General features: G+C 50.5%; 8 protein-coding genes across 8 annotated transcripts; 3 read left to right on the top strand and 5 right to left on the bottom strand.

Annotated features, from left to right (window-relative positions):
- Positions 1-47: 47 nt before the first annotated feature.
- Positions 48-8,279, bottom strand: N7506_003466 (type I polyketide synthase; the record flags this gene model as incomplete). Its single annotated transcript, XM_056952761.1, has 9 exons — positions 48-935; positions 990-1,307; positions 1,365-2,406; positions 2,474-4,986; positions 5,036-6,153; positions 6,202-7,492; positions 7,555-7,823; positions 7,884-8,028; positions 8,091-8,279. The coding sequence occupies 9 exons, from the start codon at positions 8,277-8,279 to the stop codon at positions 48-50; spliced, it is 7,773 nt and encodes a 2,590-aa protein (XP_056814453.1).
- A 1,804-nt stretch (positions 8,280-10,083) lies between these two features.
- N7506_003465 (uncharacterized protein) lies at positions 10,084-10,350 on the bottom strand (the record flags this gene model as incomplete). The annotated part of the gene is made up of 1 exon (XM_056952760.1): positions 10,084-10,350. The coding sequence occupies one exon, from the start codon at positions 10,348-10,350 to the stop codon at positions 10,084-10,086; it is 267 nt and encodes an 88-aa protein (XP_056814452.1).
- Positions 10,351-10,386: 36 nt separating this feature from the next.
- Positions 10,387-11,442, bottom strand: N7506_003464 (putative secretory lipase; the record flags this gene model as incomplete). The annotated part of the gene is made up of 1 exon (XM_056952759.1): positions 10,387-11,442. One exon carries the CDS (start codon positions 11,440-11,442, stop codon positions 10,387-10,389), a length of 1,056 nt encoding a protein of 351 aa, XP_056814451.1.
- A 1,064-nt stretch (positions 11,443-12,506) lies between these two features.
- On the bottom strand, positions 12,507-12,971 carry N7506_003463 (uncharacterized protein; the record flags this gene model as incomplete). The annotated part of the gene is made up of 2 exons (XM_056952758.1): positions 12,507-12,864; positions 12,916-12,971. 2 exons carry the CDS (start codon positions 12,969-12,971, stop codon positions 12,507-12,509), a joined length of 414 nt encoding a protein of 137 aa, XP_056814450.1.
- A 910-nt stretch (positions 12,972-13,881) lies between these two features.
- Positions 13,882-15,096, bottom strand: N7506_003462 (alanine--glyoxylate transaminase; the record flags this gene model as incomplete). The annotated part of the gene is made up of 2 exons (XM_056952757.1): positions 13,882-14,950; positions 15,008-15,096. 2 exons carry the CDS (start codon positions 15,094-15,096, stop codon positions 13,882-13,884), a joined length of 1,158 nt encoding a protein of 385 aa, XP_056814449.1.
- Positions 15,097-16,220: 1,124 nt separating this feature from the next.
- Positions 16,221-16,985, top strand: N7506_003461 (vacuolar protein sorting-associated protein 29; the record flags this gene model as incomplete). Its single annotated transcript, XM_056952756.1, has 4 exons — positions 16,221-16,277; positions 16,330-16,344; positions 16,402-16,815; positions 16,869-16,985. The coding sequence occupies 4 exons, from the start codon at positions 16,221-16,223 to the stop codon at positions 16,983-16,985; spliced, it is 603 nt and encodes a 200-aa protein (XP_056814448.1).
- Positions 16,986-17,577: 592 nt separating this feature from the next.
- Positions 17,578-18,404, top strand: N7506_003460 (polyadenylate-binding protein; the record flags this gene model as incomplete). Its single annotated transcript, XM_056952755.1, has 4 exons — positions 17,578-17,655; positions 17,786-18,042; positions 18,102-18,189; positions 18,258-18,404. The coding sequence occupies 4 exons, from the start codon at positions 17,578-17,580 to the stop codon at positions 18,402-18,404; spliced, it is 570 nt and encodes a 189-aa protein (XP_056814447.1).
- An 869-nt stretch (positions 18,405-19,273) lies between these two features.
- Positions 19,274-22,371, top strand: N7506_003459 (NEDD4 family E3 ubiquitin-protein ligase; the record flags this gene model as incomplete). The annotated part of the gene is made up of 10 exons (XM_056952754.1): positions 19,274-19,293; positions 19,357-19,379; positions 19,483-19,521; positions 19,599-19,704; positions 19,783-19,916; positions 19,977-21,225; positions 21,276-21,569; positions 21,628-21,765; positions 21,820-22,215; positions 22,272-22,371. The coding sequence occupies 10 exons, from the start codon at positions 19,274-19,276 to the stop codon at positions 22,369-22,371; spliced, it is 2,499 nt and encodes an 832-aa protein (XP_056814446.1).
- Between the last annotated feature and the right edge of the window lie 1,568 nt (positions 22,372-23,939).

Here is a 23,939-nt window from a genome sequence, read left to right as displayed (position 1 = left end):
ACTACTCAAAGGACCTCTCCAAAGACTTCACGAATTAACAAACAACTCTATCTCTTCAGCTGATCAGCAACAAAATCGCTCAAACCAGCCACCCTTGTGCAAATGTTCTCAATGCTGTCAGACCCAACGATATCCAGAACGGGTATATCTGCACCAATATCCTTTTTCATCCAGGATCGGAATTCGACTGCAACTAGAGAGTCAACTCCGTAGTCACTTAGCTTCTGATTGGCATCCACATCAGCAGATGGAATCGACAGCATGCTCGACAACTTCGCTTGAATGGCGTCCAAGACTATCTTCGTCGCTGCATCGAAAGATTCCGCTTGCTTCAACTTGTCCGACGTAGAGTCCTTGATATCTTGGTGGAGACCAGTCTGAGCACCACTACTCTCCTGGTCGTGGTGTGGTTTGGAACCGCCACGGACGTGGGTCCAAAGTGCGTGTCGCGCATAAGCAGGAACTTCGGTGTCGCTCTTCCGTGGCTGCAAGATCTCCACTGTGTCGAGCCCTAGCACGATCTGATGAGCACCTGGGCGGCCAACGGGGGAGTTCTCCGGGTGGAGACAGTACTCCAAGGCTTGGAAAATATCTTTTTCGTTGAGTCCGTCCGCCTTGGCAGACAGATGAGAGCCAAGGTTTCGCTTGGAGGTGAGATTCTCGGCCACATATCCCGCCGATGTGACTACGCCCAGATCGATGCTGAAAGTCGGCATTCCGAGGTCAGAGCGATAACGAGCAAGTTCATCCTGGTAAGTATTACCAGCAGCGTAGTTGCCTTGACCCATGTTTCCCATGATGCCGCAAACTGATGAGAGCATCACAAAAAAGTCCAGATCTTGGGGAAGGACGGAGTGAAGATTCCAGGACCCTTGTGCTTTGGGCGAGACAGCGGCATTGAAATCATTCAAGGTCATAGTGTTGAGACTTGCATCCTGTCGATTGATGAATGCCTGAGGCTTACTAGAAAGGGCAGGCAAAAGACATACCTTGAGTTGCATGGCAGCTTGAATACAGCCTCTGATGGGGGGTAATTGAGACAGAGATTGTACAGCCTCATGGAGACTTTGGAAATCCGTAATATCGCATTTTACTATCGTAGCGGTGCAGTCTACCGTGCTCAAGTGATCGATTAACTGCTGGGCCTCAGGGGTTTCACCACCGGATCGGGATAGGAATATCAAACTTTGAGCACCGATACTGGCCATCCATTTTGCTACAGAGCGCCCCAAACCGCCGAGGCCGCCTGCTATGACAAACGACGCATCAGCCGGAAGCTTGAGCTCTGACGGTACAAATGGAAGGGTCTAGGATTTGACATTAGTTCACGATCTATCGAAATGGAGGACCGCAGCCTAGCTTACCAAGACAATGTCGTCCTCAGAAGAGACCAAAACCATCTTCCCTGTTGATTTTCCGGTCTGTAAGCGCCTAAGAGCCTGTCCGGCCTCGGAGAATTTCAAAGTAGTGATGGGTGAAGGAGGGGAGATGATCCCTTCTAGATAGAACTGAAGAGTGTCTTCCAACAAAGTCTGAATCGCAGACGGCCGAAGTTTGATCATCTCGACAAGGTCGACTGCTGCAAATATAGAGCCTCCTGTAAACGGCTTCATGTCAAGTTTTCCGTTGCCAAATATATCGCGTTTCCCAAGCTCGATGAATCTTCCCAAAGGCGCAATGCAGCTCCATGAGTGACGTAGAAGTTCACCACCGAGGGAGTTCAAGACAACGTCGACCCCTCTTCCAGAAGTAACTCGCTTAATTTGCTTCGCGAAAGTTGCGTCTCTACTGTAGAACACATGGTCTTCCGGGATGCCGTAAAGATCCATCACAAGTTTCCTTTTTTCAGTGCTGGAGACAGTCGTGAAGACCTCAGCCCCGACCGACTGAGCATACTGGATGGCTGTTTGCCCCGTACCACCAGAGCCAGCATGTATGAGAACAGTCTCACCCTTACCGAGGCGAGCCACATCCCGAAGGGAGTAGATTACCGTGCAACCAAGGGCGGGCAGTGCACTGGCGGTCTCAAAGGACAGGGTATCTGGGATCTTGAGGGCGAGAGAGTCTCTGGTTCGACAAAACGTCCGAAGAGTTCCACTTTCACCAGGATCAGAGAAAACCATGACCCTATCGCCGACTGACAAGTTTTCCACCCGAGTTCCTACCTGGGTGACGACGCCAGCCCCTTCGACCCCAAATTCTGAGTTGGGGATATCACCCATGGCCACCAGAAGATCCATGAAATTGATTCCAACGGTCTTCATCTCGACCTCTATGTGGGATTCCCCGAGAGGGAATAGTGATGTCTGGTCGTCGACAAATGCGAGGCTATCAAGCTGCCTCATACTCTGAGCAATTAATTTCAACCCCCCGTTTGAATGGTCGACCAAAACTTCTTGTAGCCTTCTGGAGTGATTGATGATTGTCATCACTTCTACCAGTCAATGTGTTCATGATTCGGGACTCTTTCAACCGCGCAATCTCTAAGCGACCTCCCTCCAATCTATATTGCTCGTTTGGTTGGGCAGATCGAATAAGAAATTGGCGATAGAAGACATCACAGACAGTACTTTGGAAGAGATTTTGAGGGTTCGTTCGTGTGTTCATATCAAGCGTGGTCAGATTGCGATCACTCGACAGGCTTTCCGATCTTGCCGTTCGTAAGAGACCCGCACTCATTGCGAATTGAGGGGTTCCATCGTGAATCGATACCCACAACAAGTTGTTGGCTGTATTCAAGATTCGCTTGATATCTTCAAAGTTCTGTTCAGATGTAGCTTCCCAGAAGGAGAGCGAAATATCCGCTAGGACGACGTATACAGTATCTTGAACTTCGTCCTGCAGAGCCTCGGCGAGTGTGACCACGCGGCTGTCTCCAATGCCAAAAGACTGCACTAGATCATCACTGATGTACGCAGATCGGTCGCCGGTTGTCTGTTCCTGGCACAGATCAATGATGGATGTTGTAGTGAGAGGGAACTGGCCCTTTCGTTCTTCTGCTGCCCCAGCGACGATTATACTTGAAATGTGCGCATTTTTATCGCTGCTATCAGGCAGCACATGGTCGGCCCCGGTAAATCCATTTCGTCGGAGGATATGGTTCCACGATGTCTCATTCAGCAACGGCCCCATTGCCCTAAATGAATCCTTGGAGGACCACCATCCGGGAAGAAGTCCAAATGAGAATGGCAGGAAGCAAAACTGAGGTGAAACGAGCTCATGAAGAATCAATCGACCATGTGGCTTTAAAAGAGAACGAACATTTCGCAGCGTGGTGGAAAGTGATTTTGTCGCGTGCAGCACATTCCCGGCGACAACCAGATCAAAGGAACCCAGCTCCAGTCCCTGTTGGACTGGATTTCGCTCCACATCAAATGTCGTGTAATTCATGATCCCCTGCCAATCTTCGAAGAACCTTGATGCCTCTTCCATGAAACCGGCCGATATATCTGTGAAAACAAATTCTTCGACACTCCAAGGAAGACCACTCTTCAGTGGACACAGCGAATTCAGAATGTGAATGGTGGTTGACCCTGTTCCCGCTCCAATCTCCAAAACGCGGAGCCCATTCCGTTGATGCCCCAAGTAGCCGAGATATGTTGCAAGATGATTGGGAAGGTTACCAGCCTCAAATACCTCTCTGTAAACCGCGTTCATAAGATCATCATCACCAAACATTAGTTCCAGTGGATCTGCTTCTCGTTGAAGGATGCGAGGTAGATTGAGCCCCATTTTGACACAAAGACGTCCATTGGCACTAGTCGCACTTAGAGCTTCACACAATGAATGGAATGAATCGGGGGTTTGGTATTGATCCTGCAGAGCCTTGGGGGTGATCAAAGGATGCTCCCCAGACTCAACGGTGTCAAGAAATTGGCGCATCCAACCCATGTAGTCATTGAAATATGCCGGTAGATTGTTATTTGCGATACAGTCCTCGAGGTCAGGAAGAATGCCTTTGATGAAAAGGGTAGCTGTGAGCTCCAACCGCTCAAGTGAAGGGAACCTTCCCGAGGAATGATAGTCAAGATTCAAAAGTTCCTCTTGTTTTATGCTCTCCAGATCCTGCTTCCAGTCTACCCAGTGGCAGGCAGCGCTTCTATCAAGGGTTCGATGACTTGAATCCACATGGGTAAGATCGACGTTCGTGAATCGAACCTGCATTGTTGAAGTCGACTTATCCCATAATGTGATGTCGCTTTTCAACGTCGTCAAAGATTCTTGGTGCGTAGCATTGTGACACAGAAACTCGTGGCCAGGCTCGCTCCTGATATTTGACGAAATCCAAACTTCTCCAATATGTGTTGGAAGATACATGTCAAAGTCCGAGTCTTTGCCCTTGAAACTCGAAACAGAGCCGTAGACCGAGTGCATTAGCGAGTCTAACATTGCCGGATGCGCAATGTGTGGGTACACAGCTGCATGTGGCATACTTTTCGCGATGTCAGGAATAGTCACTGTCCCAAGGAAATCACCCACTTCGTTCGCGCCATGATGAATCTTAGCTTCGGAAAGATTACGGAACAATGGACCGAACCGAATGCCGACATCTTCGGCCTTTTGATAAATTTTATCAAAATCAATCGAGGCCCGACACAATCGTTGTTTCTCACACAGTAGTTGCTCTGATGTCATGGTCTCGACAGAAATCTCGCGCTGCGCGTCAAAAATCGTGCTCTCTCTCTCATATTCAACGGAAACTTGCCCGGTGCAGTGAAGATTCCATTCGTCGCGATCTTCATTGTAGGAGCGGATGAAGAACTGTCTCCGGGAATTTGACGCAGTGGTGCTGAGATCCATGATGGGCACGAACGAAAGCATGACCTCCACTCCAGCAGCTGTGTCAGGTATGATGAGGGCGGAGGATACATGCAAATCTTGCAGAGTGAACCCGCGCAGAATCTTCCCATTTGACGCAATCTGATTTTGAGCCTCTATTACCATGGCAATGTGACCGACGGCGGGATAAATCACTTTGCCTGAAACCTGCAGAATATTAGTATTCAAATACGGATCGATCTTTGTCTTAGCTTACCACATGATCCATCAACCATGGATTCTCCGAGATACGGAGAAAATGTCTCCATTTTGGCTCATCCTCATTCCAATCAGGAACAGGCGCACCCAAGATATCCTTCCTTGGTTGTTCCCGTAATCTATAATTTCGACTCAACCGGCTTTCAGTCCAGTATGACATGTGATGATCGAAAGAGTAGGGTGGAATAGAGGTTGAGAGTTGTGGCTTCCTCGATCCCGAGAGAGAGCAGCTTTGCGAGAAAGCAGGGAGGTCCACCGGATGACCCTTTTCCCAGAGTGAAGCAACAGCGCGTTGTAATACACTTGAGGACAGTGAATGGCGAGTCATAATGCTTGAGTAGCTGAATGCACTACACTCATCTTGGTTCAATGTTTCGCTGATTGCGCTCTTGAGTACAGAGTGAGGCCCTATTTCAAGAAGATTGACAGGCTGAGTCGTAGACCGCACCATTCCTCGTATCGCTTGCGCGAAATGGACAGGGAAGGCCAGGTTCGTCGTCCAATAGGCAGCTGTCCCTGCAAAATGCCGGTCGACCTTTCTGCCCGTGACGCTGGAAATCATGGTCACGGGAACATTGTATTCGAGCGTTTCGTGGTCATCTTCGATATTTCCGATGAGCCGAAGATAGTCTGCAACAACGGCTTCCATGTGGGATGAATGATATGCGTTATGCACGCTCAAATGTTTTGCCATCACGCCATCACGTTCCATAACCTCCTGCAACTTCATCAGAGCTGTCTCATCTCCAGAGACCGTGAAGTTCGATGGGGAGTTGACACATGCTATCGTCAGAGATCCCCCTGGGACTTCAGAATCAATGTATTGCCTGAGAGTCTGCTCGTCTGTTTTGACTGCCATCATGGACCCTTCTTTGCTCTCCTGTTCTTTGGAGACAACGCCTCGGTAGTAAGCAATTCGCCAGGCTGATTTGCGACTAATTAGACCGGCTGCATAGGCTGCTGGAATCTCGCCAGAGGAGTGCCCGACGACTAAAGTCGGAACAACATTCCAACTGCGCAAGAGGTCGACCGCAGCAATCTGAAGAATAGTGCAAAGTGGGTGAGCCAGTGTAGGGTCTTCTAGATGTAAAGAGTGGTCACGCGATATCAAGAGGTCTGCTAGAATTAGAAGACTGACAACCCAACATGAGGGTTTTCACGTACCAACAGCACTCCATTCTGCTCCTAAAGCGTCACAGAGATACCGACTTGCTGCGTCAAGACTATCTCTGTATGCAGCAAATCGATGGAGTGGAAGGCCCATTCCAAGCCACTGCGCACCTTGTCCGGTAAACACGAAGCCCAGAACGGGTGAAGAGCTATCACACTTTACTGCTTGTACATTAGAAATTGAATCAATCAGCTCTGCAATGCTGCTGGCTGAGCTCGATGCACGCCAGGAAAATTGGCTTCGTGTGCTTAAGCTGTATGACAAGTCGTTCAAGAAATCTGCATGGCTCAGATCCTCAGATGCAACTGGAAGTGAGGCTATGTGCTCAGCCAAGCGACATGTCACTCTCTCAATTCCATGCTCGTCCGAAGCACTGAAAATGAACGGCAAGGCTGGCTTGTCATTCTTGTCTCCAGAATCCTCAGCATCTCCCTGGTTGGGGTCATCATTGCCTTTATTGGGTTCAAGATCCAAGGGATGAGAAGGTAGCCCCGAAGCATGATCTACCATCGCGTTGACCTCGTTTAGATCAGGGGGGTCTCTTGTTGTTCTGTGGGGCGCATGCAGGTTTCTCATTTCCATAGAATGAAGGGCATCACCAAGCACAATGTGTCCATTGCTACCCCCAAAACCAAACGAATTGACCGACGCAAACCTGGGGCCTTTGGTTGGCCATGTTGTCGCTGACGTCGGAAATATAACATTCCATTCGGTGGAATTGATTGCCGGGTTAAGTTGTTCGAGGTTTACGTTTGGGGGTATCACACCGGATTCGAGGATGAGTATGGTTTTTATCACGCCCAAGATTCCCGCAGCACCCTCAGTATGACCCAGAACTGACTTTACAGCACCGATATATAAAGGATGATCTGCAGGACGACCTTTGAAGGCGGACACAAGAGCGCGGACTTCGGTCGGGTCCCCAACTGCAGTACCGGTACCGTGTGCCTCGACATAGGACGTGTATTTATATCCAAGATCCGCACATCTGTAGGTATCGCGCACAAGCTTTTCTTGGGCCTCAGACGATGGTGCAAAGATCCCTCTCGTACGCCCATCGTGGTTCGCTCCGCTGGCGTGAATGACTGCCCGAACAGTGTCGCCATCGCGGACCGCGTCGGACAGACGTTTGATCACAATCGATCCAAGTCCTTCGCCCCGGGAATATCCATTTGCTCTTGAGTCAAAGCTGTAGCTCAGACCATCCGGGGACAGGGCGCCTAGTTTGGTCAGGTCTTGACAGATGCGTGGGTCGCATATCAAATTGACACCCGATGCGATTGCCTAAATACAATTTCAGCGATGAAAATCGCCAATGAAAGTAACATCGCGGTGTGGAAACATACCGTGTCGCACTCATTCAATCGAAGGTTTTGACATGCCATGTGTAGCGCAACGAGACTACTAGAGCAGGCTGTGTCCACAACTACACTGTTGCCCTTAAAGTCGAAGAACCAGCTCACTCGATTTGCAAGAATGGTATCGTAGGTACCAGTGATCTTGTATTTGAGCTGTTGATCTGGATCAGTCGCAAGAATGGATCGATAATCATCACAAAACGAGCCAACGTAAATGGAGGTGTTAGACCCTCTGGCTTGCTCCAGCGTTATGCCACCTAGCGGGGGACCTGTCAGCAGCATTTATTTAGAGATGACCGGAGCCATTGCAAACGAACCATTTTCTAACGCGTGATAGACATTCTCGAGCAAGAGACGCTGCTGAGGATCCATGAGGACAGCTTCGGTCTGCGGAATTCCAAAAAAAGGTGCATCAAAACGGGATATATCTTCTTTGAGAAAATGACCACCAGAGGATTTGATCTAGATGACTGTCAAGTCACATCCATGTCCAGGTCTCGGAAAGTGGAGAGTAAGGAACTTACGGTTCCTCCGCGTTCTGGGTCACTGTGAAAATGAGCTTGAAGGTTCATCCTATCTGCAGGAAACGGTCTCATCTGAGACTTCCCCTGGAGCAGCGTAGTCCACAACTTCTCGGTGTCCGCTGCGTCGTTGGAAAAGTTGCTAGCAACGCCAATAACCGCAATGGGTTCCACAGAGCTGGTTTCGGCCATGGTGATGTTAAAGCACCTAAGACGCAAGAGTCAGAGGTAGAATACAAAGATCAAAAATGATGAACGATTCCGATTTTCGTAGTCACGGCACTAAGATGATGAGTCTGGTTAGGACTGGACTTCTCTTTCCCCCATGAATTTATACCTTTGGGGACCATCTGATCATGCCTAGCTGGAGACAATGGCGTAGCGGTCCAAGTACCGAAGAGAAGATCATCGGTATACAGACTCTGATCCCTTTCATGCAAGTCGCTCAATTCTGAGTCTCTGCTGTGCGTTGAGATGCAAAGCTTTGTTTGTCTCAGATAGAGCAAGAAACGAGTAGGACACCTCGTGGGGTTGATGCTCAACCTTTGGACGAGTGGCAACCCCTATGGCCACGCCCGCCTCATGACAAGATTGGCTGCGTTGTAGTTCCAAGGTTTTCATCATTCGAGCCAACTATATTTGTCAAAAAGTAGGATCGATATTGCATGGTTGATCTGATAGTGCATTTCAAAACGCGAACCGTGCAAAGAGCGATGGCTTCTGATGCACTCTTGACCGTCTTCTTCAGCAACCTTGGAAATGGTGCCCATTTGTGACGTTCCTAGTTCCCGGGAAGATTGTGAAATTTGAAGATTACCATCTGATCGTTAGAAGCTGAAGATGGTCTGCAAGAATGTGAAGGTTTCTTCAGGGAATGTGTTGTTTTTGCTGGGATACATGAAGCTTTCCGATGCAATCAAGTGGAGACAAAAGGAGAAGAGGCCAATCAATTCTAACCTTGAGAATGCATAAAGTTGGTCTCTCCGACTGGAAGCGCAGGAAATTTCCCAAAAAAAGGGTCAAAGCATACATTAAGTTTGTTGACGATATGTAACAGTTCCTCACCGCTGCATTCGGACTTAGCGCGGTGAAAAGGCCATTATGGGTAAACACGCGTCATCCGTGAAGATATTCAACCAGATTTCGAATACCGATATCGGATCCTTGACGAGAACCTTTGAGCCTGCAAGTTGAGGGCGCATAGATAGATCATGATCTGCAGGGTGGATCCGGTATCCTGGTTCATTATCTTGTCGGGATGAGATCACCTGGCGATTTGATTTCCTGTAATTTCGTTCACCGCGATGCGCTGATGACATGGACGCTCACCTGAGTCGATGAAGACGCATCGGGATCACAACATGTTTGATCATCATCTGTGTGTAGAGTATCTAAACGAGATGCAACTGCAAGCACCGGGTTTAGACACCGGGATAATGACGCCTGAAGCCACCCGGGCACGAGTCATATGTATCCAAGTCAGGCGATCTCAGATGAAATGCTAGAGATGGGGCGAGCCCCGGTGAATCACTGGGTGTCCAGGATTGTGGTGGAGCAGGTGCTGCATGGGTTTCTGGGGCATTATGGTCACTCTTGAAGTGTTGAAATGTAGTTAGTTTGGTTAGAGCTTGACAAAAGTGGAGATAGGCAAAAGTATAGAGTTCGTTGTACAGATGCTGGTGCTCTCACACATCCGATGAGGTTGGCCAAGTGTGTAATGGCACAGGATGTTGCTCACCAGCTGAGGCTCACAGTCGGTCAAAAGAGACAAAAACTTCCCAAATCTGCAGACTTGGCCGAGTGGTTTAAGGCGGTAGGCAAGTAATGCCGAATCTATTCACACCGTTAATCCACTAACCTTTCCCCCAGACTTAAGTTCTCCTCACGAAAGTGGCGTGGGTTCGAACCCCACAGTCTGCATTTTGTTTTTGTTTGTTTTTTGCTTTTTAGTAATGTTGATTCATTTCCAAGGTTGTGACTGTTGGCTGTGCAAGATTTACACGACTGTGTTGGACATCCGGTCATTGACCGCACGCACAGTTCGTCTAACGCATCCCTCTCCCACAGCACTGTTGTCGAATCGAGCCGCAATCCACCTCAGCCAATCCGGTTGTGCTGCCGTCGTTACTGTATCGTGATCCGTATCGGGGTACACGCTCAACTCTATCTTGGACGTGGGGAAGGCCTCGCAAGTTTTGTTGAAGTCAAGATCAGTCATATTGGCAAAGACCAAGATATCTTGATCACCCTGTACAACGAGCATCGGTGCCGCCAGAGCGCGCGGCCCAACCCAATTGAATCAATCGTTCCAGTCGCGAGTGACTTCATGTGTTAACCAACTGGTATTCTTGAACCAGGCAGCGGTACCGATATCTGCTACCAAAGTTCCTCCGGAATCCAAGCATCCAGAGTTGAGTAATGGGAGTCGCGCCATTCCCACATCCGAGAGGTAGTCTTCTACCTTCAGCTGTGATGGAAATAGCCGCGAGATAGATTGCAGCAAGTACACTGCGATGGCGCCGGCTCCGGAATTCTTTTGTCCGACTCGAATGTATTGTTCCATCAACGTCAAGGGACGAAGCGCAGGTGCCATGGAGACAGCACCGATGAGTCCACCTGTGGCGTTTTCGGTTGCTTCGTACTCAGCTGCTCGCCAGGCTGCCAAACCACCTTCACTGTGTCCAGCAACCACCCACTCATGAGTGATTTGAGCACCGAGCTCTTTGCGGGTGGCCTGGATAGCAAACCCAACATCCTTGGCGTGTAGTCGACCTGCCTCGTACGTGAACCCTGGTGGTATGTGACTACCCTGTCCCGCCCAGTCTGGTGCAATGACGAGATACCCTTGTTGGGCTAGAGCAAATGGACCGCTCCAAGAGTAGTAGAGGGTCTTGTGGTTGGATGGAGCACACTGGCCAGTTCCGCCAGCAGTGCCGTGTGTGAAAACGACTGTTCGCAAAGGTCTGTTGCCCCCAACTGGGCTCGAGTAGGGGAATAAGACGTACCCAGTGGCGGGTATGGGATTGCCATGGATATCCTCGCTCATGTAGAAGATGCGGGAGAGACTCATGCCCCCGGGGATATCCCACATGGCGGTAACTTCGGTTGAGGAGAGGTCTTGCCATTTCACGACATCTCCAGCGTGATATGAAGAGAGATTGGCGGGGTTGTCATAGAAAGGATCGGTGTTGATATTGAAGGTAACCCATGACGCGGCTTCGGCTACCAGCAAGGCACGATATTGCTTCTGACACGCTGGATCACAGGAACTGAAAGACGACGCCGCAGATAGTGCGGTATCACTCAGGAGAAGCAAGGCGAGAGAAAGAAAGAAAATTGTGAAGATTATCCACATCTTGGGCGGCAGAGTTGATGAGAGCGGAAACAGGAAACAAAAGACTATGTCCGCTCCATTGGGCTGTGGGACTATTGGAGAGGAAATGAATTGAGAGGAAGGGAGGGAGGGGGAGAAGAAATGAGGGCGACGAAAGTAAGATAAATTGATGATTGTGAGCCTGACTCCCGAAGAGGTACCCTTAAAATAAACCATCTTGCCAGTCTCTATATGGTGCTGGGCTCGGCAGCCAAGTACAATTTAGCTCGCCTTCCTCTGTGAGAAATCTATATTCATGTCCGACGCTCAGGTAGCTTCTTGACCTCTCGCAATCATCGACACACTCGACCCTGGAGCTGGCAAAACTTCAGGACGCACACTCCTGTTAAATCTCCAGCATGAGACGCCAATCTCACCTGGGAAAAGATTAGTATTAGAGGAATGCGACCTCTACATATCCGCTGGTAATGTACGTGAGTGTGAGTGTGAGTGTGAGTGTGAGTCTGACCTCGGGAGTCTGAGCCTGAGCCATTGTTACCGCTCGCATGTGGTCTGTTCATACAGACTCTATATCTACGTGATAAAGGCAGCAAAAAAGACATTGAGAAAGGCAGCAAAAACAATAGTAAAAACCTTCTTGTCATCTGGGCAATTACCTTTAACCTTGAAATTTTACCTTTTTGGACTTTAGCCTAGATGAAATTCACATATTTTTCCCATGTTAACCTTGGAAGTTCTCAATAGCCCTGGGGGCATAGCTCATATATCATGGTTATATATTACACCCAAGATACCAGACTTCTCCATTGTCTACAGTTCTTAAGAATATCAACATTGGAGAGTTTGAGTGGAGCTATATTCCCCACGGATGCCACGGGTAAGGTTCCAAGGTTGAGGGTCCCGGGCCGTTTCCAGGGATCTTTAAATCTTGATAGCTATACTCCACCTGGGCAATGGCTTGGAAGTCCCAAAATGGAATCCGCAGAGTTCATTGTAAATGCATTTGTTGAAGAAGTCTACATAGAACTACACAAGTGTCATCGGGCCATCATGATACATTAGGTTCCCAGATATGGGTTTAAACTTTAGTGACATTGGAATACAACCACCAAACTAAGAGCTAGCAAGCCAGACCAACCCTTTGCACTGATCATAGAAGATGCACTCTTCTTAACATTCTCATTAACAACATTATTTGACTCCAGGCCACTGAAGGCTTTGATTGGGTGGCCTTGGGCAAAACCGTCATCATCTGTGAAGTCTGCAGAGCTGTCTTCGCTGCTATCCGTGCTTCTTGCTTTGATTGACATGACGGTAAAAGTAGTGCTTGAGGTGATAGAAGTTGAACTTGGGACGGATAGTGCGACAGGCGTTGTTGATGATGTATACATCTTGGCTTTTGTGTGACTCTCTTGGTTTGTGGACTCGAGTCTGTGGTTGGAACTAGTTCGATGTCAGTATGATATACAAGGTTTGACGAGGGCTCCAACTTACTCCGCAGGAAGATTTGTGTTCGTTGTAGCGCTCGCGGGGGTAGTAGGAGACGCCATAGCGATTGTCGCTAATATTAAAAAAAGACTTTGTGAATAGTGCATTGTGGAGAACACCCTTGAGGCTGCGCCGGTGATCTATCTTCACTTTCAAAAGTAAAAAGTAAGGGTTAGATTCGCGGAATAGGATAGTGCTGCTGAGATTGAAATGGGGGTGGGCACTGTACAAGTAGAACACCACCACGGGGGCACATATCTTCTAAAGACACAACATTCCATCCCCGACGAGGTTGGTCCTTACCTACCGAAGTAGTCACATACTTGTCCAGCCTAAAGCAAGCATGTCGCTGAAAGAAAGCACAGATCAATCAGACCTCGAACATGATCATTGGTTGTAGTACGGAGTACTGCTCTCATTAAGCATTGGCCAAGGTCTTGAAGAGGAAAGCTCAGGGCTGTCAATCGAGTCCACATGATTTTGACTTGTCCAATCGGAATGCACCAGAATGCCTTCCTGTCCCTGAGTGGCCGCCCTGTCGGATCCCCAGCTCAGGCCTTTTCCGGGTTGCGCGCCAATAGGGAATCCCCCTGCTTCGAGCTCGAATGTATTAGCGGGTACCTGCATGGATTCTCTTATGGGATACGGAGTACGGAGTACTTGCGATGCAATGGGGCTAGGCAATGTGGGTGAAAACATTGTGTTTAAGGTGGGGGTTTCCATCCCTTGCTTGACAATGCAGAAGATTGTACGGAGTACTCCGTACAGTTAGGATTGTGCATTGGATACGTAGTCATCCATAAACAGCAAGCAGGCTTAAAAAGCCCGCATGGCTTTACGATCGGTCTCACAAGTAGGAAGATGTTTGTCTATGATCAATAATTCATTGCAGTAATTCTATCCAAAGATTGAACCAACATGGCTACTTCGGCCAATCATTCTGTTCCTATATACATCATGCATCCAAAGGGTTTACAGGCCCTTGGCCTGCTTAGCCTCAGCGAGAGCCTCCTTGAGGGACGCGATGGCATGGTCGATATCATTGCGCTTGGGGTCGGTGACACTGACACCCATGTGACCGAAACGAATGTACTTGGTGGCGATGTCCTTGTGCAGACCAGCTGCAAAGATGACACCACGCTTCAGCAGACCAGGCAGGACATCGGGAGGAGTCAGACCCTCGGGGAGGTAGATGGCAGTCATGCCGTGGGCCTGAGAATCAGGGCTGGCAGCGACCTGCTTGAGACCGAGGTCGGCAACGGCGGCCTTGACCTTGTCGGAGACCTGAGTGTGCTGGGCGAAGCGGCCGGGAACATCTGCGGTGATCTGGGTGAGGGTGGTGTGCAGGGCGTGGACGAGCTGAGTGGGAGGGGTGGCGAAGTAGGAGGGCTTGTTGTTCTCGTAGTTCACCATGATGGGGAGCCACTTGGCGATGGAGGCGTAGTAGGAGCTGGCGGGGGTCTTGCGGTTCTGAGAGACCTTGATGGCGCGGCCGGAGGTCATGACGATGCTGAGACCGGGAGGGCAGCCGATGGCCTTCTGGGAGGCGGTCACGACGGCATCGAGGTCCCACTCGTCGAAGGCGATCTCCTCTGAGCCGACGGAGCAGACACCGTCGACGATGACGAGGGTCTCGGGGCTGACGCGGCGGACCAACTGGGCGACGCCCTTGACGTCTGAGAGGACACCGGTGGAGGTGTCAACGTGGGTGAGTGTGATGAGCTTGTAGGGCTTCTGCTTGAGAGCCTGCTCGACCTCCTGCAGCGAGGGGCGCTGACCGACGGGGGTGGTGAGGTGTGTGACGTTGGCTCCGTAGGTCTCGAGGCACTGGCCGAAGGAATCGCCGAAGTAGCCGGTGTTGAGGACGAGGGCGTTCTCGCCACGCTCGATCAAGTTGGAGGAGACGAGATCCCATCCGAGGGTTCCGCTGCCGGAGATGATGAAGGGCTGCGCGGTAGGGTCGGTGGACTGGAAGAGCTTGCGGGTGAGAGTCAGGGTCTCGCCGAAGACCTTGACGAAGCCGGGAGCGACATGGCTCTCACTGCGGGGTGGTTAGTTGACCGGCATTGGATGATTGCGCAACTGTGTAGCGACTCACGCGTAGTGGGACATGGACTGGAGAACGGCATCGTCGAACTCGATGGGTCCTGGGATCAGGAGGGTGTTGTGAGGGGCTTGGATAGACATATTGGGAGTTGGTTCGGGAAGAGGGGCAGGAGGAATGGAGCGATCGATGGGTTTATATTCGACGTCGTCAGGAACTAGGGAGTCTCTCTCGGTCGAGAAGGGGGTATTGAGGTCAGGCAACGGAAGGCGCTGGTCCAGGTGTCTGGAGATCAGGCTCAAACGCTGCGTCGTCGACTTAGAAGCCAGCTTTCCGATTGCGGCGAGCCGCGGGGTACACTTTCGGGTGAATGGGATTGGACGAGAGAACGTTCCCGAGGGAAACTTGGCTTGTGATATCGGGGATGGCCGCCGATGGTTGGTGGAGTGCTCACGGATGCGCTGCCGAAGCTGTCGTGGTTATTTGCGTTCTCGGATGATAAGACCGAATGGATTGTGAGGAGCTGGGGTATTTATGGATTTGACAATCCCGTCGTGATGGTCTGTTTCTATTTGATTTTTCCTCGCGTCTCGGGCGAAAACGATGCGCGCGGGCGGACCCTACCGACAGTCTATTGCCTACGCTGTACACGCTGTTCTATGCATGTTCTGCACAGTCTGGGGTATCGGATTATACAAAATTCTCCGGGGCCACTTGGCCATGCGAGGATCAAGGCATTGAGTGTGGATGAGATCAATTGCTATATTTGTTGGTGTTGTGTGGTGGTACAGTACACTATCAACAATATACTCTATAGATCGAATGCCGACTACAATATCTCCCAATTACAGCACATACTATTTCCAATGCAGCGAGCAATCCACCTGCCTCATGTAGAATACAGCACAGAGTAGAATATGCCCGGAACTGCATACTCCATTCGTGGATGTGCCATTCTCGTGGACTGGAGAGTGCGCCGCATGGCGCATCCTGGTCGGACGGCGAGCTCCGCAAGCAATGTAGGAAACCTTCGAGTATTGGGGAATAGAAACACTGGATTCAACAACCCGAAGGAGATCAGAACGTTGAATGTCGGCCTGGCGAGCCAATTGCGAATGGAAATTGCATCGGGATGTTCGATCAGATGGCACTAACCGCATTGGGACATATAGTCTTGGCGGCTCCCCGCGAAGCTCCCAGGCGGAAGTCAACCAGCCGTTGTCCGTTAGCTTTGATCTCCGACCTTTCCCCCCCCACACATATCAAGATGACTGCCCGTTTGGTATTGGTCATCGGTGACCTGTTCATCCCTGACCGAGCTCCTGCAAGTTGTCTCCTCCCCTGCCTCACCCTATCTCCGCTAACCTCTTATCTAGGATCTACCAGCCAAGGTTGGTCGTCCATGGAGCTACTTCTGTTGGCTGGAGTATACTGACTCTCTCTTTTAGTTCCGCAAGCTTCTGACACCCGGCAAGATCGGCCAAACCCTCTGCTTGGGCAACCTCACCGATCGCGAGACCTATGACTTCCTCCGCGATGTAGCCCCAGACCTGCAAATGGTCAAGGGCGACTTTGACGTCGACTCTCCCAATCTACCTCTTTCCAAGATCGTTAACCATGGTAGCCTACGAATTGGTTTTACACATGGCCATACCATTGTTCCCCCCGCCGACGCCGACGCGCTGTTAATTGCGGCCCGCCAAATGGATGTCGATGTACTTCTGTGGGGTGGAACACATCGGTTCGAAGCATTTGAGATGGAAGGTCGCTTCTTCATCAACCCGGGAAGTGCGACTGGAGCTATGAGCTCGGGCTTTTGGCCAGACAACGAGGAGCCTACACCAAGCTTCTGCCTGATGGACGTAAGTTTATTCTTTGCCACACATGATACGTTACACATGCTCACAAAGACTAGATCCAAGGTGATGTTCTCGTGTTGTATGTCTACCAGCTGAAGACCGATGCCAATGGCGTGGAGAACGTGGCTGTTGAAAAGGTCTCCTTCCGGAAGAATCACCCTCCCGCCGAATGAGCATGACTTGCTTCCTTGCGCCTACTTCTCTACTATATTGATTCCCCTCCCCTTGTAAATAGTCCTCTTGATGTCCGCGTCAGTGCACGCCATGTTCTGCTTGTCATTGGCCCTTCCGCGTTTCTTTGCTCAATTCGATGCATGATACCTTAAATCGAGTCAATTATACTTGCATAGCATGCTAGACCTTTGCTCTCAACATTTGTCAGCCCAATTCGGACCCAGCATCGTCAGAAGTTCTGGCCATGTATAGTACCTCGTGCCTTGACAATCGATGATCATTTAGACTCACCGCCTGGCAGTATTGTTCGATGCGGGAAATAACGCTATACCAAATTGGGAATCTCTCAATCCCAGAACGAACTTCAATTCTGATCGAGCTGCTCCTTGTGTAAGGAAGTCTTCTCATTGTGTTTGAATACTTCTCGTCGGCTATCCCTATTGATCTTAAGCCTTCGTTTTCTTTGTCAAAGTTCGTTGGCGAGCATTCAAAGTGGTCCTCGGAGAGCTCTAGTGCTCCCCTCATCGATTTGCTCGGCGCTTTCACCCTTCGACCATCAACCCAAGACACATATTCACCTTGAGCGACAACATGGCTGCCGAAGGCCAGGAGATTCCGGAGGAGATCAAGGCGGACGAGGTTCCGGCCCAGGAAGGAGGAGATGATGAGGTAGGTGTGGTTGCCTTTCAGCTCACTCAAAGCCCTCTTTGTTCTGTGCTCTTAGCTCCGTTCTTTAATCCCTGCATCGCGTACTTTTTCTTTCTATCTGAGGCCTTTTACTAACTTATCCCACTTGCAGGAAGAAATTGCGGCAATGAAGCGACGAGTTGCTGAGATGGAATCCGAAGCTGCCAAACTGCGCGAGATGCAGGCCACCCTCGACCAGCAGTCCGAGAGTCTTCAGGAGAACAAGGAAGATATCGATGCGCGAAGCATCTTCGTCGGCAATGTCGACTACGGTGCTTCGCCAGAGGAGATTCAGGCTCATTTCCAGAGCTGTGGCTCCATCAACCGGGTCACCATCTTGCTGGACAAGTTCTCTGGCCAGCCTAAAGGGTGAGAATGGACAGCGGACTGTGCTGAATCTCGAATTTGATAGCTGACGGGCTTTGCAGATATGCCTACGTTGAGTTCTCGGAGCCTAGTCTCGTTGGTCAGGCTCTCGTGTTGAACGAGAGTGTGTTCCGCGGTCGCAACTTGAAGGTACGTTTCTGTGATGAGGCACCTTGTTTTCAGTTCCTGCGATGATCGACATTGCTAACGTGTGACAGGTCGTTCCCAAGCGTACCAACTTGCCTGGTATGCACCGTGGTCGCGGCCGCGGTGGTTTCCCCCGCGGTCGTGGGCGTGGGGCTCCTCGCGGCGGTGGCTACCGTGGTGGCTACCGTGGCCGCGGACGTGGTTTCTCGCCTTACTAGGGATCTCCCTAGGGGGAGATCTTGCTGAATCAGACGCTTCAAGACCCGGGTCAGGTGGATGTCGCTACCGAAGTGATCCCACGCTCTCGCTGTGGCTTTGGAGTGGAGGGATTTGGATTGTACAATAATTTCCGGGCATTGAGAGGACCATCACAAACACAGGAAGAAGCAAAACAAAAGATCCAAAAAAAAAAAGACAGGAATATGACTCGCAAGCAACCTCCCTATGTCCGTAGCCATATAGAAGTGATGATGCTTTCGTATACTATAATCTCATGGTAATATTAATCTTAAAGCAGTGTTCAATAGTCTTCAATAGTCTTCAATAAGCAGGAATGTCTTCAAACCCCCAACTAAATAGTATATTGGTATAGAAGTATACTCTATAGAAGTGTATAGTAGATGGTTACAATACGGTTGCCTAAAGAAGAACGAGGTCGCCACTCTTCCCGCCCGCACCCGTACGAGTTCTCTCTCTCTTACGTATGCCTAGAATCAGGTCGAACGACCACTTTTGTGGCTCAGTCAGAGTGGACGAAATAGAAACTTGAAGTCGAATAAACAAAAAAAATAAAAAATTGAAATAGTTGATCTCCCGTGCTCAGCCCCGTGAGGTACTGACCGGGTACCTAGTACATAGTGAATACGTAGTCCGAGTACCTGCGCCATACAACCGGGCGCACCTATCGCTCTAACCCTTCCTTTCTCTTCCCTCTCCTCTTTCTCAACACCTCATACACATCACCAAACGGCCGAATTCAACCGCTTTTTCTTTCTCCAGGCCGTGCCCCTGGACTTGGTTTGGCCTCACTGCTTAATGTGCGCGCCCGCGCTGTTTATTCGGCGTGATTGATCGGCAGGTAGCCATCATGGCGTCAAATCTCCCCGCGTAAGTCTCGCCCACCACCGTTACAGGATACCGATGTGAGGATCGTTCGCTGACCCATTGCAGTCAGCCCAACCTCCGGGTTACCAGTGAGAATCCCCTCAAATCGCCAGGATCGCTGGAGTCGTCTGGAGTCGACATGACACTCTGCGGGGTTCCGATTCCGCACGAGACTAACGCTTCTCTTTCTAGTTATCGCGGCTGATGGGCTGTACAAACGCGATGTCTTCCGTATGTTTGGCCTGGGGAAATACGATTTTTGCGTGACTGCGGGGTCGATTGGAATGAGTTGGACTGACCTGTGGCAGGATTCCCCGATCCGTTCGCCGTGGCTACTGTGGGAGGAGAGCAGACGCATACAACTTCCGTCATCAAGAAAACTTTGAACCCCTATTGGAATGAACCTTTCGACTTGTACGTGGACCTCTTTCTCGAATCTCTGGAGGTTTTCTCATGACGGGGGATTTTTCTAACGGCTTTTGATCGCTGCAGGAGGGTCAACGAGGACAGCATTCTCGCGATCCAGATTTTCGACCAAAAGAAGTTCAAGAAGAAGGACCAAGGTTTCCTTGGAGTAATCAACGTTCGGATTGGAGATGTTATTGACTTGTCGATGGGTGGTGATGGTATGTCCGAAGAACGCCGATCGCCTGTCACGCGTGGGCTGAGCTGACAGATTCATGCAGAGATGCTTACTCGGGATCTGAAAAAATCCAACGACAACCTCGTGGTGCACGGAAAGTTGATCATCAACCTGTCTTCTAACCTCAGTGCCCCGCATCCAAACCAGAATGGCGCCCAGCGTCAACAGCCCCAGACATCCACGTCGAGCGGCCTTGTGCCCCAAGTTGCAGCACCAGGTTCCCAGTCACAATCCGGTCCCAGCAACATCGACACAGCGCCCGCTGCGGCATCAAGTTCCTCGCTCAACCAGCGCACCCCGACGACCGGGCCGCCGACTGGTCCCCCGCCCCCTATGAACGGTGCCCCCGCCAACCCACCCGGACCGGGCGCCCCATCTCGTGCGAATTTGAGTTCTTTTGAGGATAGCCAGGGCCGACTCCCTGCAGGCTGGGAACGGCGAGAGGATAACCTGGGACGGACATACTATGTGGACCACAACACCCGAACCACGACGTGGTCAAGGCCCGCGGCCAACTACAACGAGCACGCTCAGCGTTCGCAGCGCGAAGCCAACATGCAGCTCGAACGTCGCGCCCACCAGAGCCGAATGCTCCCAGAGGACCGAACTGGCGCAAGTTCGCCGAACCTGCCAGACGCCCAGATACCTACGCCACCTCCTGGGCCGAGCGCGGGAACCTCCATCGCAAGTGGAGCGCCAGCGGGCTCAAACGCCGCTGCGGTTTCCATGATGGCGACGGGAGCCACCACTGCAGGCACAGGGGAACTTCCGCCAGGATGGGAACGACGCGTGACACCCGAGGGACGGCCTTACTTTGTGGACCACAACACCCGTACAACGACGTGGGTTGATCCTCGTCGACAGCAGTACATTCGCATGTATGGTCAAGGTCAGACTACTGGAGGCGCCAACAACACAACGATCCAGCAACAGCCCGTATCTCAGCTCGGCCCTCTGCCCAGCGGGTGGGAAATGCGTCTTACCAACACCGCTCGTGTATACTTCGTCGACCACAACACCAAGACGACCACTTGGGACGATCCTCGTCTGCCCTCGTCATTGGATCAGGGTGTACCTCAGTACAAGCGTGACTTCCGTCGCAAGCTGATCTACTTCCGATCTCAACCCGCGCTGCGCATCATGTCTGGCCAATGCCACGTCAAGGTTCGCCGTAATAACATCTTCGAGGACTCATACGCCGAGATCATGCGACAGAGCGCTTCCGACCTCAAGAAGCGTCTCATGATCAAGTTCGACGGCGAAGATGGTCTCGATTATGGCGGTCTTTCACGGTATGCTTCTCGCGATTCGGTACTTTGTTTCTCAGTACTGACTTTTCTAGTGAATTCTTCTTCCTCCTCTCCCACGAAATGTTCAATCCTTTCTACTGTCTCTTCGAATACTCCGCCCACGATAATTACACCTTGCAGATTAATCCCCACTCGGGCGTGAACCCCGAGCATCTCAATTACTTCAAGTTCATCGGCCGAGTGGTTGGTCTGGCTATCTTCCACCGTCGATTCCTTGATTCCTTCTTCATTGGAGCCTTCTATAAGATGATGCTACGGAAGAAGGTTACTCTTCAAGATATGGAGGGTGTGGACGAGGACTTGCACCGTAACTTGGCATGGACCCTGTGAGTATCTTGCAGATATTATAGCAATTTTGAAGGCGTCAGACTAACAACGCAACAGTGATAATGACATCGAAGGAATCGTGGAACTCACATTCTCTGTCGATGACGAGAAGTTTGGCGAGCGTACCACTGTCGATTTAATACCCGGTGGTCGGGATATTGCCGTCACCAACGAGAACAAGCCACAATACATTGAGTGAGTTTTCCCTGTTTGAAAATCCCCAGAGCATCATCTTACTGACATCTACAGGTTGGTTACTGAATGGAAGATTGTGAAGCGAGTGGAGGAACAGTTCAATGCTTTCATGTCCGGATTCAACGAGCTGATCCCACCTGATCTTGTCAACGTTTTCGATGAGCGCGAGCTTGAGCTTCTCATCGGTGGTATCGCTGATATCGACGTCGACGACTGGAAGAAGCACACCGACTACCGTGGTTACCAAGAGCAAGACGAGGTCATCCAGAACTTCTGGAAGATCGTCCGCACCTGGGATGCCGAGCAGAAGTCTCGTCTGCTCCAATTCACCACTGGTACCTCGCGTATCCCCGTCAACGGATTCAAGGATCTCCAAGGTTCCGACGGTCCCAGACGCTTCACCATCGAGAAATCGGGTGATCCCAACGCACTGCCCAAATCACATACCTGGTACGTATCGGAATTAGTCTTTCTAACTATTCAATCTGCTAACGCTCATATCCCAGCTTCAACCGTCTTGATCTCCCTCCATACAAGACGCACGACGCTCTCCAGCACAAAATGTCTATCGCGGTGGAGGAAACCCTTGGCTTTGGACAGGAGTAGAGTTGTTGTCTCTATGCCTATATTGTACTTTCCCTCATGCTACCTCTTGCAGCTTGCAATGCAGGATTTTATTCCCTCTCCTGTTCTGATTTAGTCTTTTCTTTTTTCAATGTAACCCACTACTCACGAAGCTCTCCCGGTGTCGTTCCTTTCTTCACGCCAACATCTGGCAATAACCTCCACGGCTTGCAATTCTTTAAAATTTTGCTGGGCCTGGAAGGATATGTCCCCCGCACAAAATGCTGCCTGCGTTGTAGAAATCTCATGCCCTGTCCGCCAGGGCGTGTTGCATGGCGATCGGTCTCTAGAAATCACAGGGTTGGTTTGTATCCATTCTTCCATTGCAATTGACCATGTCCCAAGGTTTTGCTTCATACTCCAGAGCTCCATCGCGATGTCACCCTCTCGTCTCTCAGAGGTGTTGCATATTCTTCATAATAATCGGGGTTGGTATATGTTTCTCTGGCTGTTTCTTTATATCCCAATTGCGCCCCGCGCTATATATCTGGGCAACACTGGAACGACATGGCTCGCTGTCGAGTCATTAGCATAGTATTCCAATGTTGTCGCAAACCTGTTCACTTCTGTGGTGATATATCTTTTTTGAAGGACTTCCAGGTTCAGCCACCAACTCGAGATCAACGCCTCGATCTTGCTCACGGCATGGAGTCAAGTCGCCACGACTAGACTCCAGAACACTATGATATGTAGAACAGGTTCGATATTCTCCACAAGTCCCAAGTAGTCCCCGGCGCCGATCATCTTGGGTACTGCCCAGGTGGAACTTCGCGCGGGGGTTACTCCAATATACACTACAGCTTGAGAATTCAATATGCCTGATGTTCGCGAGAAAGCCACCTGACCATACGCCTGTGCCGTCCGCTTTGGGTGAATCTGTTCATCAAGGGCCTGAAACTAGTGGGCGTTCTGGGCAAAGTCTGAAAATCCGATCCACCTGGGTTGGTTTGCATCTCACCCTCTTCAAAGCTCCACGCAGATCCCCACCACTCAGGACCGCTCCTTTTACGGAGCTCTTTGAATGATCTTCCGATCATGGATCGAGAGATGAAATCATTAGTCTTAGACCTTTGACCTACCATACCCCACACCCGGGGGTTTCACCACAGCTGGTGCCTCTGCTGGAAGAGCGCATCCTCCGCACTTGACTTGAGGATTAAGCAGCTCTGTGCTCTGTACACCTCCGAAATGCAATGTTGACACGTTCGATTTTCAAGGAAACAGCCAATCACAAACCCCGTGCTCTGCAAGCTCGTTGTCGCTCCGAACACCCAAAGCCCATGCGTAATCACCTACATTCCAGATTAGTTTGTGAGACATCATCACTGGTAAGTGGCGCCAAAATTGGAAACCAGCATTCAGGGGTACGTTGACAGTACGAATCTCGACACTGCCCAGCCTTATATCCACGAATATCGTCGATCCAGGGATGTCCAGGATAATTACAAGTGACAGATATATAGTTTGCCCCTGGCCTCGCCACGCGTCATGCCTCTTTTCTCGGCAGGTTTCGATCCTGGACACATAAGACAAACTAAAGCTAGTAGTCC

The sequence above is a fragment of the Penicillium brevicompactum genome, assembly GCF_028827555.1.
Source record: "Penicillium brevicompactum strain IBT 35665 chromosome Unknown utg000002l_segment0_segment0, whole genome shotgun sequence".
NCBI classification, from domain to species: domain Eukaryota; kingdom Fungi; phylum Ascomycota; class Eurotiomycetes; order Eurotiales; family Aspergillaceae; genus Penicillium; species Penicillium brevicompactum.
Note: the sequence above shows the minus strand (reverse complement) of the source record. Positions and strands in the feature narration are given on the sequence as shown.